The 18,274-nt window shown below is 43.2% G+C and overlaps 1 protein-coding gene, 1 non-coding gene and 1 pseudogene across 2 annotated transcripts in view; 2 read left to right on the top strand and 1 right to left on the bottom strand.

Moving 5' to 3' along the window:
* Positions 1–18,274, bottom strand: part of ANKRD55 (ankyrin repeat domain 55) — a 131,948-nt gene that overhangs the window by 25,548 nt on the left and 88,126 nt on the right. The window contains exons 7-8 of the mRNA XM_032280499.1: positions 17,719–17,847; positions 5,073–5,257 (exon numbers count right to left, since the gene is read on the bottom strand). Of these exons, the coding sequence (XP_032136390.1) occupies positions 5,073–5,257; positions 17,719–17,847 (314 nt within the window). The remainder of the gene's footprint in view (positions 1–5,072; positions 5,258–17,718; positions 17,848–18,274) is intronic.
* On the top strand, positions 3,385–3,490 carry LOC116554287. The gene has a single exon (XR_004270152.1). It is a non-coding gene; the product is annotated as a U6 spliceosomal RNA (small nuclear RNA).
* On the top strand, positions 11,358–12,163 carry LOC116553234 (annotated as a pseudogene).

Genomic DNA, 18,274 nt, shown 5'->3' with positions numbered 1-18,274 from the left:
CCACCATGCCTGGCTAATTATAGTTCACTACAACCTTCACCTCTGGGCTCAAGTGATTCTCCCATCTCAGCCTCCTGAGTAGCTGGGACTATAGGTATGTGCCGGTATGTCTGGCTAATGTTTGTATTTTTTGTAGAGATGGGCTTTCGTCATGTTGTCAAGGCTGATCTTGAACTCCTGGGCTTAAGTGATTCATCCTCCTCAGCTTCCTGAAGTGTTGGGATTACAGGTGTGAGCAACCATCCGGCCCACGTTCCTATGAATGGGGTCTTCTGTGCAAAGAATGACTATTCCTCTGGTAAGTCGCTCAGGAAACGGGCACTCCTGGGGCAGGAAAGGAGGTCATGGAAGACCTCTCCTCAGCCTTGTGCAGCGCCTGAACCCTGGGCAGAAGGGCACTCCTGAGAGGGCCAGGTAGTCTCTCAGGCCTAGAGGCAGCCTGGGAGCTAGGCAGAGAAGGGCTGGGTTGGGGATATCTGTGAAGGAGGCTGGACATGAGTGGAGAGCATCTGTGTATGCATATTGTGTGGGCCCAGCATTCCCAGGTACAGATTGTATCCTGTCAATTAAACATCTTTTTCCTGTTGTTATGCTAGAGACAGCAATTTTATAACACCTAACAGGGCCATAAATTTTTCAACACAGTGATCAATCACACTGCATACTTGCATGTGGCAGATATGATTAGTTCCATTCTATGTGACAGAGGTCTCCAGACAACATTTATTCTGAAACAAGACAAGTCCCCAGCAGATTATGTCCTCCCATTTAGAGAGTGTATTGCCAATAAATTCAGTAGATGGAGGGCTAGACGTTGTTCTAGTCAGAGTTACCAACATGTGATGATTCACTCAGAAGCTTTGTGAAATACTCCTTTACGACAATTACTAAGACTGACCCATTCAAGTTCCTCTGACCATCAACGTGGAAGCAGTCCAGAAGAACAGGGGGAAAAGTTAAATTGTTTTGCTGAGGAATGAGGGAAGCATATAGATAATCTCTAATATACCGATGTCCTCGGGGCCACTCTGTGGTACCTAATTTCAGGTTGTCTAAACTTTAGTTCCTTTCTTATCTCTAAGCTTCAGGACATCCTGCAAACACGGAGAATCTGCCTCCGCTATCACAGTAGAGAGCTAAAGGGCAGGGCCCATGCTTCAGAAGGAATTCAGCGGAGACAAGCAGTGGGCTGATGTGGTGGCTGCTGAATGGCTGGCGAAGATGGGTCCCAGGATGCAGCATGGGTTGAGCTATCAGTAACTAAGGAATGATTGACGAAACATGTAAACATTCCCCAGAGAATTCCCAGAAACAGAGAGCAGAACTTGATAATAGACTTTCCTCTCTGAAGATAAGTGAATTGCAAATTAAAGCGAATTGTGACCTAATAAACTGATGAAATTTGAGACACTTAAGGCTGAGAGAGGAGGCCCTTAATCACCCTTAAGCATCTAAGACCATCCCCCACTTGACTTCCACACTGCATTTCAATAGGAGAATAAAGGGGGCATACTGGGCAGCACCTTAATTGCTCTCCTATAGATCACAGGCAGGGTGTGGAGGAATCTTTCCAGAAGGCATTGTTTTTACTTAAACAAGATCAAACCCCCACCTAAGTCACTATACCCCATGCCTACTCCAAGACCCTTTCACATGTATATTCTAAAGCTGTAAGCCCAAGACCCTTTCACATGTAAATTTTAGAGTTGTAAGCCCAAGACCCTTTCACATGCATATTCTAGAATTGTAAGCCCAAGGCCGTTTTACATGTAATTTCTAGAGTTGTAAACTTTTAAAAGGGCAGAAACTTTCTCTGTGAGCTTGAGCTTGGCTATTAGGCAACTATGCTGCTTGCTCCCGGGAGAAAAAATCACCCCTTCCTTCCCAGTTCGTGTTGGAGAGGTCTGTTTCCCCGCCTTTCCTTCTTCAAAGCTATATATGCTGCTTCTGGGTTATGTGTTCTGTGACGTATCTAGTGAGTACCACAATGTTTTAAATACCATAGACTTATGCGCCACTGCATTCCAGCCTGGTGACAGAGTGAGACTCTGTCTCAAAACAAAACAAAACAAACAAAACAAAACAGAAAACCCAACCAACCAAACAGAAGCCGATAGCTTCAGCATGAAGGCAGAATTGCATGTTTAGCTGCAGAAAACGTGAAAAAAACAGAGGGGCTGGGATTTGATCAGTACATGAGGCCCTTGAGTTGAGCACTGGAGCAGAAAGGACTCTTCTGGAGATTTTACTTCCCTTTAACTCTCCTTACCTTTTGTACTTTTTTCTCCCCCGTTTTACTTTCCATCCTGAGGCCTGAAGAATTGGATTTTCTTTGCTAAGTCGCTGGTATTGCAAAATGGGAACTATTCTATTCAAAGATGGTTCTAGGAGTGTTTTGGAGTAGATAAGCTTTCCTTCAGGCTACCTTTCTGAGATTTGTTCTTTTTTTTTTTAAAGATGGAGTTTCACCATGTTGGTCAGGCTGGTCTTGAACTCCCGGCCTCAGGTGATACACCTGCCTTGGCCTCCAAAATGCTTGGATTACATTCAAAGCTGGTTCTAGGAGTGTTTTGAAGTAGATAAGCTTTCCTTCAGGCTGCCTTTCTGAAATTTGTTCTTTTTTTTTTTTAAAGACGGAGTTTCACCATGTTGGTCAGACTGGTCTTGAACTCCCGGCCTCAGGTGATACACCCGCCTTGGCCTCCAAAATGCTTGGATTACAGGCGTGAGCCACCGCACCTGGCCATGAAGTTTGTTCTTTTTTAAAAACTGGTTAATTCACTTTTTTCCTCATGTAGCTTGTTTCTACTTTTTTTTTTTTTTTTAATGAATGAGAGGCTTATATGTTGCCCAAACTGGCCTCGAATGCCTGACCTCGACAACTCATGTGCAAGAACAACTGGCCTGAGCTACTGTGGCTCCCAAGTCCTTCTACTTTCTTACTTGCTTAGGATCAACACCTGTTTTCAGAAAAACACCTACTCTTTTTTCCTTTTCCTTTCTTTTTTTTTCTTTTTTTTTTTTTGAGACAGTGTCTTGCTCAATAGCCCAGGCTGGAGTGCAATGGCATAATCTTGGCTCACTGCAACCTCTGCCTCCCGGGTTCAAGTGATTCTCCTGCCACAGCCTCCCAAGTAGCTGGCTATGTGCCACCACACAGGGCTAAATTTTGTATTTTCAGTAGATATGGGTTTCACCATGTTGGCCAGGCTGTTCTCAAACTCCTGATCTCAAGCGATCCACCCACCTCGGCCTTCCAAAGTGCTGGGATTATAGATGTGAGCCACTGCACTTGGCCAGAAAATGTCTACTTTCAATGATTTATACTTTAATTTTACTTAAAGTCATTTAACCATCTCCAATATCTGAGACCTATGTAGAACCCCCAACTTTTTCCCTGGGTTAGAAGAATTTCAGGTATTAATAGAGAAGATTGGCATGGCCCCTGTGCAAGGATGACACACAAATTTGTGAAGCATTCCATATTTTATAAAATAATTTTAAAAAGAAAAAAAAGAATTTCAGCTATCTGAGAGTAGGAGGTGCTTTCTTGGGGCATCTAAAATTATAAGTAGGCCGGACGCAGTGGCTAACGCCTATAATCCTAGCACTTTGGGAGGCCGAGGCGGGCGATCACCTGAGGTCAGGACTTCCAGACCAGCCTTGCCAACATGGTGAAACACCATCAGTCTCTACTAAAAATACAAAAGTAAGCTGGGCTTGGTGGCAGGAACCTGTAGCTCCAGCTACTCAGGAGGCTGAGGCAAGGGAATAGTTTGAATCCAGGAGGTGGAGGTTGTGGTGAGCTGAGGTCACACCACTGCATTCCAGCCTGGGCATCAAAACAAGACTCCATCTCAAAAAAATAAAATAAAATAAAATAAAATAAAATAAAATAAAATAAAATAAAATGATAAGTAAGGGTCTAATTTTGCACTTCAGTACAAGAGGATAAAGAACCCAGAGTGCTCAAGTCTATACTTATTTTTCATAGTCTTGATTGTTACCTTTTTCTTAGTCAATTTCCATTGACTCAGTGCCTAACCAAAAGGGTTTAGATAAGCAGGGCATTATAGGTGAAAGACAAGTGTACAAAGCTTCATTTAGTGCTAACTAGCTCTGAGAAGTCTTTTTACCCTTTTGGACCCAGCTTCCTTTTTCAGACAATACATCTTCGGATGATCGAAAACAACAACAAAACCTGATAAAGCTCCTTGTAGTTCTAAGAGCCCAAGAGTCTTGAATACAAAGTCTCTATTATGTTCTTCTCTGGATAAAAGAAACTGTAGACTTTATAACATAATCCAGGAATGAAGGAAAAAAAAAAAAAAACAAACCAAAAGCTACCTTTAGGAAAAAAAAGGGCCTATAGCAAGAAGCTGAAATAAAGAAAGCCTTCTGAGAACACAGAGAACATTTAGCAAAAGGTGGAAAATCTGACTGTACAGTCACAGTCTTCCTCTCCATAACAATAATTTTTCCTCCTCTCACTAAAATAGAGCAATTTTTATTGTCACAAGCACATGTGTATTACTGGCAATAAGGATATAACTGTATAGGACACCTCCTTAAACATCTTCTTTATTTTAAGTTAGGCGGAAATGACTAGGCATTCCCAGGACTTTCTGGGTTGCCATCGTAAGGCCGGTTGCCTCGCCGGCAGGTCGGACACACCCACCCCTGCACTCAGCACCTGACTCTGCACCTGGCACCGGGCTCTGCACTCGGCACCTAGCTCTGCTGCATGGCTCCCTTGGAAGCCTCCAGCTAATGCATCCCTGGCCAGCTCTCGCACCGGAAAACCCGCCCAACAACCCGCCAACCAATAGCGGCCCGCCCCGTCTCAATCCTGCTCCCCTGGACCCAATCAGAGCACCGAGCTGTTGCTCGTTCCTCCTAGCCATAACCACCCCACCCCACCCCACCCCAGGAAGTCAGCGGGACTTCTCTGGCCCCCTTTCCCCAGACCAGAGAACCTTGCCAGGGAGCTGAACAAACTGGCATCCAATTTTCTATACTGGCCTCAGCTTCCTCATTTTAAACTTGGCAATGACCCTTACAGCCATGGATACCTGTCATCCACATCCAGAGCCTGCAGGTTACACTCAGGGACTCTTGCCAGCTCGTTAATAATATCGCTGAAGCCCGCTGCCGCTGCAATATGGACACACGTCTTTCCACGCTCATCGTCATAGTTGATTATAGATGGCCCCTGGTGATGGCTCAGGATGATGGTGCACAGAATCCTATTTCCACTCTGGAAAAGAGAGTCAAGAAAGCCCATCATGTACAATCCAGTGTTTTTCTCTGTCTAGGCATGTTAAGATAAAAATACAAATTAAAAAAGGAAAAAAAAAGGTGAAAAGAGAAAAGGAAAAGGAAAAGGAAAAAAAGAATAAAAATACATTGTATCTAAACTCTCCAACAAATTTTCTCTTGTCTCAAGTCACTGCAGAGATTTTTGTCTCCCATAGGAGCTAAATTGTCTTCCATAATTAGTGAATGAAGGATGGACTGAAATTAAATACAGGTGCCATGCACTGACATGCAAACTAGAGTGATGGATGGGCCACCTAGACAACAACTTGCTCATCAGGTCTGACCATTTGTTTCCCCATTTGCTGTAGAGGCTGGCCACTGAGAAAATGACAGAGTTAATCTTAATGATAAAGCAGTGACTATGATGAGTGCTGGCTGGTGGTGCAGTGATGCAGGAAAAAAGCCCGTTTCTGGGTAGGGCCAATGAGCAGGGGGTTGAGAATTTGTCCCAGGGAGCCTGGGAGCAGAACTGTGTAAGCAGAGGCTACACTCCAGTATCAGACTTCCTTTACAAAAACAATTAAAAGATAAAGTGAGAATTTCTAAATGGGGACCACAGAACATTATGCCTTAAGCACAGAGTCGCATCTGAGTACCAGGCCCTCTATGGCTGCACTGGTTACATACCCATAAAGTGGTCTCTGCCTACAAACTTTTTCTTTCTCTTCCTTTCCTCTTCCGTTTTGTGTCTTCTTCCTCCCTCCATCTTTCCTTTGTCTAACAATGATTTTAAATAACTTTGACCAATTGTTTTAAGTTCTGTGGCATGCCTGTTTTTAGAAGTCTGCTAAAGGTTAGGTGAACACACCTAAGCTTTCATCTTAGATAGTCAAGAGACACTTTTCTTTAAAAGCAATAGCCATTCAATAAGGAAAACAGAAGCAAAAAGAGTGTCAGCACAACGATTTTTTTTTTTTAGACGGAGTCTTGCTCTGCTGCCCAGGCTGGAGTGTTGTGGCACAATCTCGGCTCACTGCAACCTGGTTCAAGCGATTCCTCTGCCTCAGCCTCTCAAGTAGCTGGGATAACAGGCACGTGTCACCATACCTGGCTAATTTTTTGTATCTTTAGTAGAGATGGGGTTTCACCGTGTTGACCAGGATGGTCTTGAACTCCTGACCTCGTGATCCATTCACCTTGGCCTCTCAAAGTGCTGGGATTACAGGTGTGAACCGCCATGCCCGACAATTTTTTTGTTGTTTTGTTTACAATTTCCAGGAAGAGTAAAGGAATTCAAGTTGTCAAGGTGGTTCAAAGGGCAAAACACCCTGTTCACAGCTTCCCTTCTTGGTGAAAGAAGCACTAAGTGCAAATGGAGAAAACAAAACCCCACCCTCATACTCTCTTCCTTTCACCTCACTTGCCCCTGGGGTGGAGTCATTTTGGAAGTGGCAAACTGAAATAGAGGCTGCTGCTTCTGGGATCCTGCCAGCCAGTCCCAGGCAGCAGGCCTCTTGGCAGCTGGGGTACTGTTGACAGCATTTCTGGATAGTAAAGACAGACTCCACACCTTTACTCTTTTCCTCCAAGATTCCTTTTGTCCTAAATTCTCCAGACAATTCCTTTGCCTGTATACCTGAATCTCACAGCACCATTGTTTGAATTTTTTTTTTCTTTTTTTTTGACACACCCCCAAACCCTTTACTTTTCTTGATAAGAAGATCCTCCCAGGAATAATGGTGACAGCTGTATTTACTGTGTGAACCTCTGTGCCTGGCACCTTCCTAAGCCATTTCATGTACTAGCTCATGAACAACAATCCCACTAGGTTGGTACTCTCATTGTCCTCCTACTGTGGAGGAGAAAATGAAGGCATCAGAGATTAAGTAATTTGTCCTCTGTTACAGCTAAGAATGAGCAGATCCAGGATTGACCGTGGAGGCATTGGACTTACCACTACACCATTCTGTCCGTGATCAAAGGAGTGGTCTATTAGTTTGATCCTGCATGTTCATACTGGAGGAAGTAAAGTGAAAACTGTTTAGACCTACATCAGTAGTAGTGATGTGTGCCTCGCCAACTGAGAACTCCTTTAATGTTAATCTTTGGGTACTTGAAAAGTTTCTTCTAGGAAGGTTGCCATGGTACACTCTCAGGATAATTTGAGGGAGCCCTAGAAAACACTAATTTGTAAGCCAAGGCCCTGGGTCATTTGTCTCCTGGTGACAGAATTCCCTTCTTAGTAATCCAGACTGTGTGTCAGCCAAAAATAGGCTTAGACCTGGGAGGCAGGGAAAGTGACAGAGACCAGGAGACACTGGACAAGAAGAAATGGGACTGCAGTCCAGGTGGGTCCTTAGGAAGAATGGAGAGTAGGTTTACATTGGGTAGGAATGTTATTAAATAGGTCAAGGAACAATATTGTACACATCCTATTTGTATGGAGCTCTAGAATTCTACACTGAGCAGCCAGTTGATGATTGTGAGTTTGCTTTTGTTGTATTTATTTATTTGTTTTTGTTCATGGGTAATCCGTAACATTGCCTTCAGGTATTCTGAAAATGACTGGGAACTGAGTCTTAGTGGTTTTCTCTTTACCCATCATGAATGGGGAGAGTTGGGGAAGGCTGACTCATAAGAAGCCTTGCCAAGAAGAAAGTTGAATTAATGTGTAATAATTTTGCTACAGGCAGATTGACAAAACAACAAATCTCAATATCCTAACTGTAGACCCTTGTTATTCTAGCTGACCTTCAAAAGAGTCTAGTGGCAGATTTAAGATCAGTTGGTTGTTTGCTAATGTATATCTGGGGAATATGTTCTATGATGACTTCTTCTTGGTGGGAACTCCAATCTCCTTCCTTCTCTTGAACACTGGGATGTGTATGCATTGCTTGTCTTGTGATGGTGGCCATAGAAAGCAGAGGCCAGTGCTTTAGTCTCTGTGTTGCAGTCATTCATCTCTCCTAAAAGGCCGAGAGGTTTTGTGATGTGAGAAGATGATCCTGGCTCATCGGTTGGAGCCAGACATGTTAGACTAGAATGGAGATAAAAGGAAGATCTAGAGTCTATGCTGTGTGACGTTTGAGGGTGGAGGGTCTGGGGCTAACTAGAGAAAGAAATGTGCCCAATATCCCTGGGTTAGAATCTGGACTGCCTTCATGGTTAGCCCCTTTGGACCAAACTTTTGGTTGGGCTGGACTACAGAGGCTGCCAAATCCCAAAGCCTGGGGCTGCCTCTCCTGGAGAGAAAGCAGAAGATAGAAACAATGGGAGGGGATGAGGCATGGTGACCCTCAGCTGCTGAACTACTTCATTTTTTTTTTTTTTTTTTTGAGACAAAGTCTTACTCAGTCGCCCAGGCTGAAGTACAATGGCATGATCTTGGCTCACGGCAAGCTCTACTTCCTAGGTTCAAGTGATTCTCCTTTCTCAGCCTCCTAAGTAGCTGGGATTATAGGTGTATACCACCACATCTGGCTAATTTTTTGTATTTTTAGTAAAGATGGGGTTTCACCATGTTGGCCAGGCTGGTCTCAAACTCCTGACCTCTAGTGATCCACCCGCTTCGGCCGCCCAAACAGGTCAGAGTCTTTGCTCCCAGGGTAATGGGGGCTAATTTCCTAAATTCGACTTTCTCATTGTTTACTCTGGACTTAGGCAGCTTGGTGGTTGTCCTCTTTCAAGTACTGGAAGCTATGTGGCCGGGTCCCTGCCTGGGTGCTGGATGTACTTGGGCAAATGCTAAACTCCTTTTGTAATAGTTTCCCCATCTAGAAACTGGAGGATTGGACTAAATGGCCTGCGGTCCCTTTCACCTCTAAGGCTCTTTCACCTTATGAGGTGAATCCGCTGGTATACAGCATTTATAATTACACATTGGCATTTTGACTATATTGAGAGTTGAAATATATTTATAGGACTTTGACACAGTTCAAACAGTTGACCACAGATTAACTGTGAGTATGTGTGAGTGTGTACATGCAATTCCTTACCCATATAACCACATATTGAACAAACATGAAGTAATCATTTTATATTAATGCAGTTATTTTCTTTCTAACCATCCTTGAAAAGTATGCTGCTGAGGAAAATCCCAAGTAAACACATGTTCTAGTAAGTTGGGGAGGGAATCAGGGGTGAAATTTGAGGGATGATAGACGCTTGTCCCTCTTACTGACCTGCCGTGATGCCTAGAATTCTTATTGTTAGAAACACTCCGAGTATTAAGGCATTGTACTCCTATAAGCCTTTGTTAAGCTGCCAATGTTATTCCAGAACTTTTCTTAGATCCATAAGAGAAGTTAGGTCACGGGGCAAACTGCTGCCTCCAAATTGGAGAGACAGACAGACAGGCAGATATAGGGGCTCACAACATACTAGAGCAAAAACCTCTGAGGGAATCTTTAGCTATATATTAATTCTAGACAGAGCAGACTTCAAAGCAAAGAAGGTTGTTAGGGAAAAAGAAGGGTATTGCATAATGATAAAGAGGTCAGTTCTCCAAGAAGACATAACAATCCTTATGCACCCAACAACACAGCCTCAAAATATGTGAGGCCAAACCTGATAAACTGCAAGAAGAAACAGATGAGTCTGCTATTATAGTTGAAGACTTCAACATCCCTCTATCAGAAATGAACAGATCCAGAAAGCAGAAAATCAGTAGGGATATATTTGAACCTAAAAATACAATTAATTAATTGGATACTATTGACATCTACTGACTACTTCATCTAACAGCAAACTACACATTTTAAACGAGCTCCCATGGGACCTTCACCAAGATAGATCACAGTCTAGACCATAAAACAAATTTGTACAAAAGTGAAAGAATAGAAATCACACAATTATGCTCTCAGACCACAGTAGAGTTAAACCATAACTCAAAAATAGAAAGATAACTGGAAAATTTCTGAATATGTGGAGATTAAACAACATACTTCCAAATTACACATGGTTCAAAATAAGAAATCTCAAGCTAAATTAAAATACAGCTGGGCGGGGTGGCTCACACTTGTAATCCCAGCACTTTGGGAGGCTATGGCGGGCAGATCATAAGGTCAAGAGATTGAGACCATCCTGGCCAATATGGTGAAACCTCGTCTCTACTGAAAATACAAAAATTAGCTGGGCGTGGTGGTGTGCACTGTAGTCCCAGCTACTCGGGAGGCTGAGGCAAAAGAATCACTTGAACCAGGGAGGCGGCAGTTGCAGTGAGCCGAGACCACGCCACTGAACTCCAGCCTGGTCAACAAGAGCAAAATTGTCTCAGAAAAAAAAAGACAAAAGAAAAAGAAGACTTAAAATTGTTAAGGTATCAGTTCTTCAAAACTTGATCGCTAGATTCAATATAGACCCTATCAAAATACTAGAAACTTATCTTGTTGATATCTACAAACTGATTTTACAGTTTATATGGGGAGGCAAAAGACAGAATAGTCAACAAGATACTGGACAAGAACAAAGTTGGACAACTGACACTACTGAACTTTGGGACTTACTGTAAAGCTACCGTAATCAAGACAGTGTGATATTGGCAAAAGAAGAGACAAATAAATCAGTGCAACAGAATGGACCGCCAAGAGATAGACCCACATAAGTATAATCAACTGATACTTGACAAAAACCAAAAGCAATACAATAAAGAAGTAGTGGTGTCACCGAATGGTGCTGAAACAACTGACATCTACATTCAAAAAAATAAACCTAGACACAGACATTATAAATACATTATACCTTTCAAAAATTGACTCAAAACTGATCACAGACCTAAATATAAGACCCGAAATTAGGCTGGGTGAGGTGGCTTACACGTGTAATCCCAGCACTGTGGAAAGCCGGGGTGGGAGGATCGAGTGAGTATAGGAGTTCAAGACCAGCCTAGGCAACATGGTAAAACCTCATCTCTAAAGAAAATACAAAAAATTACCTAGGCATTGTGGCATGTGCCTGTAGTCCCAGCGACTCGGCAGGCTGAAGTGGATTACTTGAGCCCAGGAGGTCCAGGCTGCAGTGAGCCGTGATTGTGTCACTGCACTCCAGCCAGGATGAGACAGAGTGAATTCTAAAATTATAAGAATTCCAGGAGATGCTCTTTCCCTAAGCGATCTGAGCTAATCTGTTAAAATGGTTCACTATTCACTTGACCCAGAGAACCCCACAAAATCATGCAAATCAAGAGGTTCAAGTCTTCATATTCACTTTAAGAATGCTTGTGAAGCTGCCAGGCCATCAGGGTATTCATATACAAAAAGCCATGACGTATCTGAAAGGTGTCTCTTTACAAAAACAGTGTGTACCATCCCGACATTACAAAGGTGGAGTTGGCAGGTGTGCCCAGGACAAGCAGTGGGGCTAGATGGAAGGTTGGTGGCCCAAAAAGAGTGAGGAATTTTTGCTGTATATTCTTAAAAATGCAGAGAGTAATGCTGAACTTATGGATTTCGATGTAGATTCTCTGGTCAAGTGAATAAAACTCCTAAGACGTGCCACTGGACCTACGGAGCTCATCATCGGATTAACCCATACATGAGCTCTCCCTGCCACACTGAGACAATCCTTACTGAAAAGGAACAAAGTGCTTTTAAACCAGAAGAGGAGGTTGCCCAGAAGAAAAAGATACCCCAGAAGAAACTGAAGAAACAAAAACTTACGACATGGGAGCAAATTCAGCATTAAAATAGATGCAATTAAAAGTAAAAGAAAAAAAAAAAAGAATTCCAGGAGGTAACAGGAGCAAAATCTAGATGACCTCGGGTTTGGTGATAAATTTTAGATACCAAAATAATGATCCATGGAAGAAAAAATTGATAACTTAGACTTCATTAAAATCAAAAACTTCTCTGTGAAGGACACTGCCAAAAGAATAAGACGACAAGCCCCAAGCTGGAAGAAAATATTTGCAAAAGGCATATCTGATAAAGGACTATTGTCCAAAATACGCAAAGAGTTCCTAAAACTCAAAAGGAAGAAAACAAACAATGATTTTTAAGTGGGCCACAGACCTTTATAGACAGCTCCCAAAGAAAAAATTTGCAAATAACTAATAAGCCCATCAAAAGATGCACCACATCATATGCCATCAGAAAAACACAAACTAAAACACGAGATAGCACAGTACACTGATTAGGATGGCTAAACTCCAGAACACTTGCAATACCAAACACTGGCAAGGATATGGAACAACAGGAACTCTCATTCACTGCTGGTGGAAATGCAAAATGGTACAGCCACTCTTGAAGACAGCTTGGCGGTCTCTTACAAAACTAAACATACCCTTGCCATAGGATCCAGCAATTGTGCTCCTTGATATATACCCAAAGGAACCGAAAATTTATGTTTACACAAAAAACTGTGCACAGATGTTTATCGTGGTTTTATTCATAATTGCCAAAGCTGGGACACAACCAAGATGTCCTTCCGTAGGTGAATAGATAAATAAACTGTGGTAAATCCATACAATGGAATATTAATCAGTGCTAAAAAGAAATGAGCTATTAAGTCATGAACAGACACAGAGGAAATGCAAATGCATATTACTGGACAATTTGAAAAAGCTACATTCAGTATGATTCCAACTGTACAACATTCTGGAAAAGGTAAAACTATGGAGACAGTAAAAAGATCAGTGGTTGCTAGGGCTTAGTGTAAGAATGGAAAAAAATCAGGGGAACTCAGAGGACTCTTAGGGCAATGGAGCTCTTCTGCATGATACTTTAATGATGAATACATGTCATTATACCTTCGTCCAGTCCCACAGAATGTACCACCACATCAACTATGGTAAACTATGGACTTTGGGCATTGATGACCTGTCAACGTAGACTATCAACTGTAACGAGTATACCATTGTAGTGGGAGATGTTAGTAATGGAGGAGGCAATTATTGTCAGGGGAGGCAGAAGATATTAATAGGTGAAGATATATCTGCTATTTTCCTCTCAGTTTTGTTGGGAACTTAAAATTGCTTTAGAAAACTAAAGTTTTTGCATGAAATATTTTTTCCACAGAGAGAACCCAGTAAGCCACTAACCCCATTGGCTGAGATAAATGAATTTATTGGACTGAATCAATGAACACCTCTTTAGGAACCTAAGGTTCACCAAGCTCTGTTCTGGGTGTTAAGAGACATTTCGATGAATAAGGCACATTGCCCTTAGGCCCACAGTCTAGAAGGGAAGACACAGGCACTTCACCAATTTTAACAAAGTCCTAGAAGTAGTGTGGAGGGAACAATTTGGAAAGGGAGCTCAACAGAAAACGTGACACTTAGTTGGGTTTTGAGACGTAAGAAAGAATAAGCAGAAGGAGCGATATAGGGAGTGCAAGAAGAAAGAAGTATTTCACCCAAGTGGAAGAGTGTGATGGCGAGGGAGACAGAAGGAATCTTTATGATGTATTGTGGGGATTACTAATATTCCAGTGTGACTGGAGCCAAGATTATGTGAGCTAGACAGGAAAGGTCAGGGATAGGGAGCCAAGGACCAACAGTGACCATAATTGTTTTGGTATAATAATAGCTATGTTGGTACATGTCTTTGTGATTTGTTGGAAGAGCTCTGTAAGAATAGATTGGAAGGCCAAGTGTGGTGGCTCATGCCTGTAATCCCAACACTTGAGAGGCCTGGGTGGGAGGATGGCTTGAGTCCAGGAGTTCAAGACCAGCATAGGCAACATGGTGAGACCTTGTCTCTACTTAAAAAAAAAAAATTAGACTGATGCCCTTTATGGCCTCAGCCCACCTGCACCCAGGTAAAATGAAAAAAAAAAAAAAAAAAAATTAGCCAGGCATGGTGGTGTGTGCCTGTAGTCTCAGCTGCTAGGGAGGCCGAGGTGGTAGGATTGCTTGAGCCCAGGATTAAACTTAGGTTACCTCATAGGCCTACTGTTTCAAATCTTTACTGCTTTGTTTATTTTGGTGAAATACAAAGGCGTTATTATTTCAATGTACTATAACTTTAAATGTGATCTCATTATATGGTCCAAGAGAAAAGCAGGAAATTCAGAAAAAGGAATAAATGACAACGGGAAATAGACTCATTCACGTGGAAAAACTCTAAAAGGAGCACAATGCTAGCCCTGTGTTATAAATGAACAAAAAGTCTAAAGAAGGCAAGTGTAATAATGATTTCAACTGACATTTGGAATTACCCTCAGTCTTTTCAGTGTAAATGGCAGAATATACCACTTCTGAATTCTACTGCTAACCACAGGGAAGGAGAATGTACAATTCCTTCAGACCTGGGATTCTTAGGCTTTTGTGGGTAGTCACTGTTCCTCATTGAGGAGGTCAAGAAAGCTGTGGACCCCTTCTTCAGAAAAATGAATGCAAACATGCTCACACACCATATACACAGTATTATATACAATTGTCGGGGTTCTAGAGGGACCTGCCTTTTTAATCTTTTTACCTCCAGTGTAAGACACATAGTGGATGCTCAAGAAGTACGTATTTAGTGATTGAGCAAATAAATGAACAAGGCATTATACTTATATAATCACGGTCAAAATGCAAACATCTCCAACAGAAGTAGGTAAAGTATTAGCACCCATTAATATGAATTCATTTGTCGTAGTGTTTCTAAACCCTAGCTGCATATTATAGTCTTCTATGGAAAGAAAGGAGCTTTAAATAATATATGTGTGGCTGGGTGTGGTGGCCCATGCCCGTAATCCCAGAACTTTGGGAGGCTGAGGCAGGACAATTACCTGAGGTCAGGAGTTTGAGACCAGCCTGGCCAACATGGTGAAAGCACATCTCCACTAAAAATACAAAAATTAGGTGATTGTGGTAGTGTGTGTCTGTAATCCCAACTACTCAGGAGGCTGAGGTAAGAGAATTGCTTGAACCTAGGAGGTGGAGGTTGCAGTGAACCAAGTTCACACCATAACACTCCAGCCTGGGCAACAGAGCAAGACTCCAACTCAAAATAAATAAATAAATGATATTACACACATGTGTGCATGCCTGTGCGTGCACACACTCGCACACTTTTTTTTTTTTTTTTTTTAAATAGTGATGGAATCTTGCTATATTGCCCAGGCTAGTCTTGAACTCCTGGCCTCAAGTAATTCTCCTGCCTTGGATTCCCAAAGTGGTGAGATTATAGGCATGAGCCATAGCACCCGGCCAATACAAGTGTATTTTTTTATGAGCCCAGGGTCTCATTGCATTACACAGCTTGACCTCAAGCTCCTGGGCTCAGATGATCCTCCTGCCTCCGTGCCACCATGCCTAGCTCCAGTTTAAAACAATATTGATGGCTGGGCCCGACCCCAGAACAATTGAATGAAAATCTAAGAGGTGAGGCCTGGACGTGAGTATTGTTTTTAAAACCTCTTCGGATTATTCCATTGTGCAGACAGGGCTGAAATCAATGTAGTAGGTTACAAGCCGTGTCAGTAGAGACAAAGAATATGGGAGCTTCCAGGTAGCTGAACATGTGGAGGTTTCTGGAGGGTGGCACGCCAAGAGAGGGCATGGAGCTCCGTGTTTGTTCCCCCATACCTTGCCCTACCTGTCTCTTTATCTGTATCCTTTGCAATATCATTTATACTCTGGTGCCACATGCATCCCAGGCCTAGGGAATCAGAGCCCAGTGGTGTTGAGGTGACTACAGAAAATGCCTGCATCTGGTGCCACTTTCAGCCAGCTGAGAACCAATACATGCGGAGCGTCCTGGGAGCCCAGCCAGGTTCCTTTGGGGTCACTGCTACAGTGGTGACCCTGACCAGCCAGAGGCCACCCCCAGGGTATGGAGTCCTGGGCAGATATAAAACTGGTAAATATAAAAAAAGAGAAAGAATATGAAGGCATGGATATAATAACTAAGTTTCCATGGAGAAAATCAGGAACCCTAATAAAAATGACTATCTCTTCCAATTACATAGGACATTCCATATCACTGTCATATGCATGGTCTCATTCTGACACCAAAGATATCCTTATCAGTTAAGCCAACCCAAGGTTATTAATGCAAACTCAAATCTTCAGAGTTGACTAGGTTGTTCTTATGATTTTGCCAAAGTGCCTCTTAGGGGATAAGAAGAGGGATTCCCACCCTGTGAGAGCCCAAAGGGGGTCTGGGAATCTGTTGTTTTACAATCACTGCTGGTGACTGCATTGCAAGGCCAGGTCTAAGACAGCAGCTCTACACTGAGGCTGGGGTGGTGGAAGGGGGATGCATGTCAGTCAGAATTACTTGGGGAGGTTTTTCAAAATGCACATGCATCCCAGATCTAGGGAATCAGAATGCAGTGGTGTGGAGGTGACTATGTAGAAAATGCCTGCCTCTGGTGCCCCTTTCATCTCAGCTGAGAAATAACACATGGGGAGCTTCTTGGGAGCCCAGCCAGGTTCCTCTGGGGCCACTGCTACAGTGGTGATCCCTGACCAGCCAGAGGCCAGCCCCAGGGCATGGGGTCCTGGGCAGAGACTGGCAGTGATGGGGCGGGCAGGTGATTAGATCCTGAAAGTATGTAGGAGGGTGCTATGGGCAGGTAGAGACGAGAAGACAAGCTTTGCTCACTGCATAGCTTTGCCCAGGGCTGCCCCTGGTGCAGAGAAACTGAAGCCACGGTTGGGGGGATGAAAACAGAGCAGTTTCTAGATCACTTCTGTTTTCCCCTTACATCAGGCACACATGTCAATCCTGAAAGTCCCAGGTGCCCACTTCTGCTGTACTTGGCACATAGAAATGCTGACTGAAACCACAGTCAGGGCAGCAGAAACTGCTCTCACAGCGTCCTGGCAGCAGCTCAAACAGGTGCCCTTTCTGGGCCAACAGAAATCAACTGTGGGGGTGTCTGTGTTGAAGACAGAGCGGTACTACTCTCCTCGAAAAAAAGAAGAGATAACTAAGTTAATCATTCCTCTTTAAAATAGAAAGCACTCTGTATATGTTAGTGATTGTTATTTTTTCACCTTATTCTCAGTTTTGCCCTCTCTGGACAATAGATTTATTTAGCCTAATCTGATTGCTTTGGTGGTGTGTACTGACGTAGACTCCCTCATGTGATAGTGATGCAGGATCATGAACCTCTACTTCCACTGTCGGGTGTAGAATTCAGGATTGCCAAATTCAAATGACTCCGCTGGGGAGGATTTGGAAGCAAGGAGAGTCAGAACGTCACGGTTCAAAGACTTTGAAGGCATTTTCCCAGCAATTCTTTGAAGATTTACTCTGGGACACAGTAAGCTGGTAGCAAGCACCGAAATGGAGAGAAAAAGAGAGTAAGAGGGTATGTGTGTGTCTGTGTCTGTGTGTGACACCCAAGGCAGGCTCTGCTTGATACTCTATAACTCCTCCCCTCTGCATCTTGGCAGGGTTTTGTTTCAGTAAGTGGTAGAGCTGAAGAGCTGAAACCTCCATCTATAAAGTTTGGCCTACTCAGAAAATTGTCAACACTGCTTTCCACCATTTAAACCTGAGACCAGTCCACTGGTCAATTTCTCACCTGAACTGCCCAGTGAAGAGCTGTTTTAAAGTCTTTATCCACAAGGGTGGGGTCTGCCCCCTTCTTCAGCAGCATTTGGGTGTGTTGAAGCTGGTTGTGGAAAGCCGCCCAGTGGAGTGGTGTCATTCCCTGCAAAACAACAGTCAGAGAGGACGGAGATGAGCACTGCCTCCCAGGAAGAAAACTGGAGCTCACACTTTCTCCCCAGGCCGGGGGGCCATCGCCAGATGCACTTGTTGCTACCTGCTGGTTCATTCATTCCTTCATTTATCTATTCATTCAACAGATATTTATTACACTTCTGCTTTGTGCCAGGCAAGCAGGTGTTCAGGATACAAAAGTTAAGATAAATGAAATCCTTACCCTCACCGAAATTGCACTTTGGTAAAGGAATCAGCTATTAAATGCGCAAACACAAGTCAAACAATCTTCCAGACTGAGAAATGCTGTGAAGAATGCACATAGGATGCTGGTGAGAGAGTAGCCAAGGGTGGAGGAACTGTTCCAAACAGGCCTCTGTGAGAAGAACCGGTGGAAGAGGACAGCCAGCACCAAG

The sequence above is a fragment of the Sapajus apella genome, unplaced genomic scaffold, assembly GCF_009761245.1.
Source record: "Sapajus apella isolate SASKATOON/1434 unplaced genomic scaffold, GSC_monkey_1.0 scaffold1, whole genome shotgun sequence".
NCBI lineage: Eukaryota > Metazoa > Chordata > Mammalia > Primates > Cebidae > Sapajus > Sapajus apella.
This window is presented reverse-complemented; position numbering and strand designations above follow the sequence as displayed.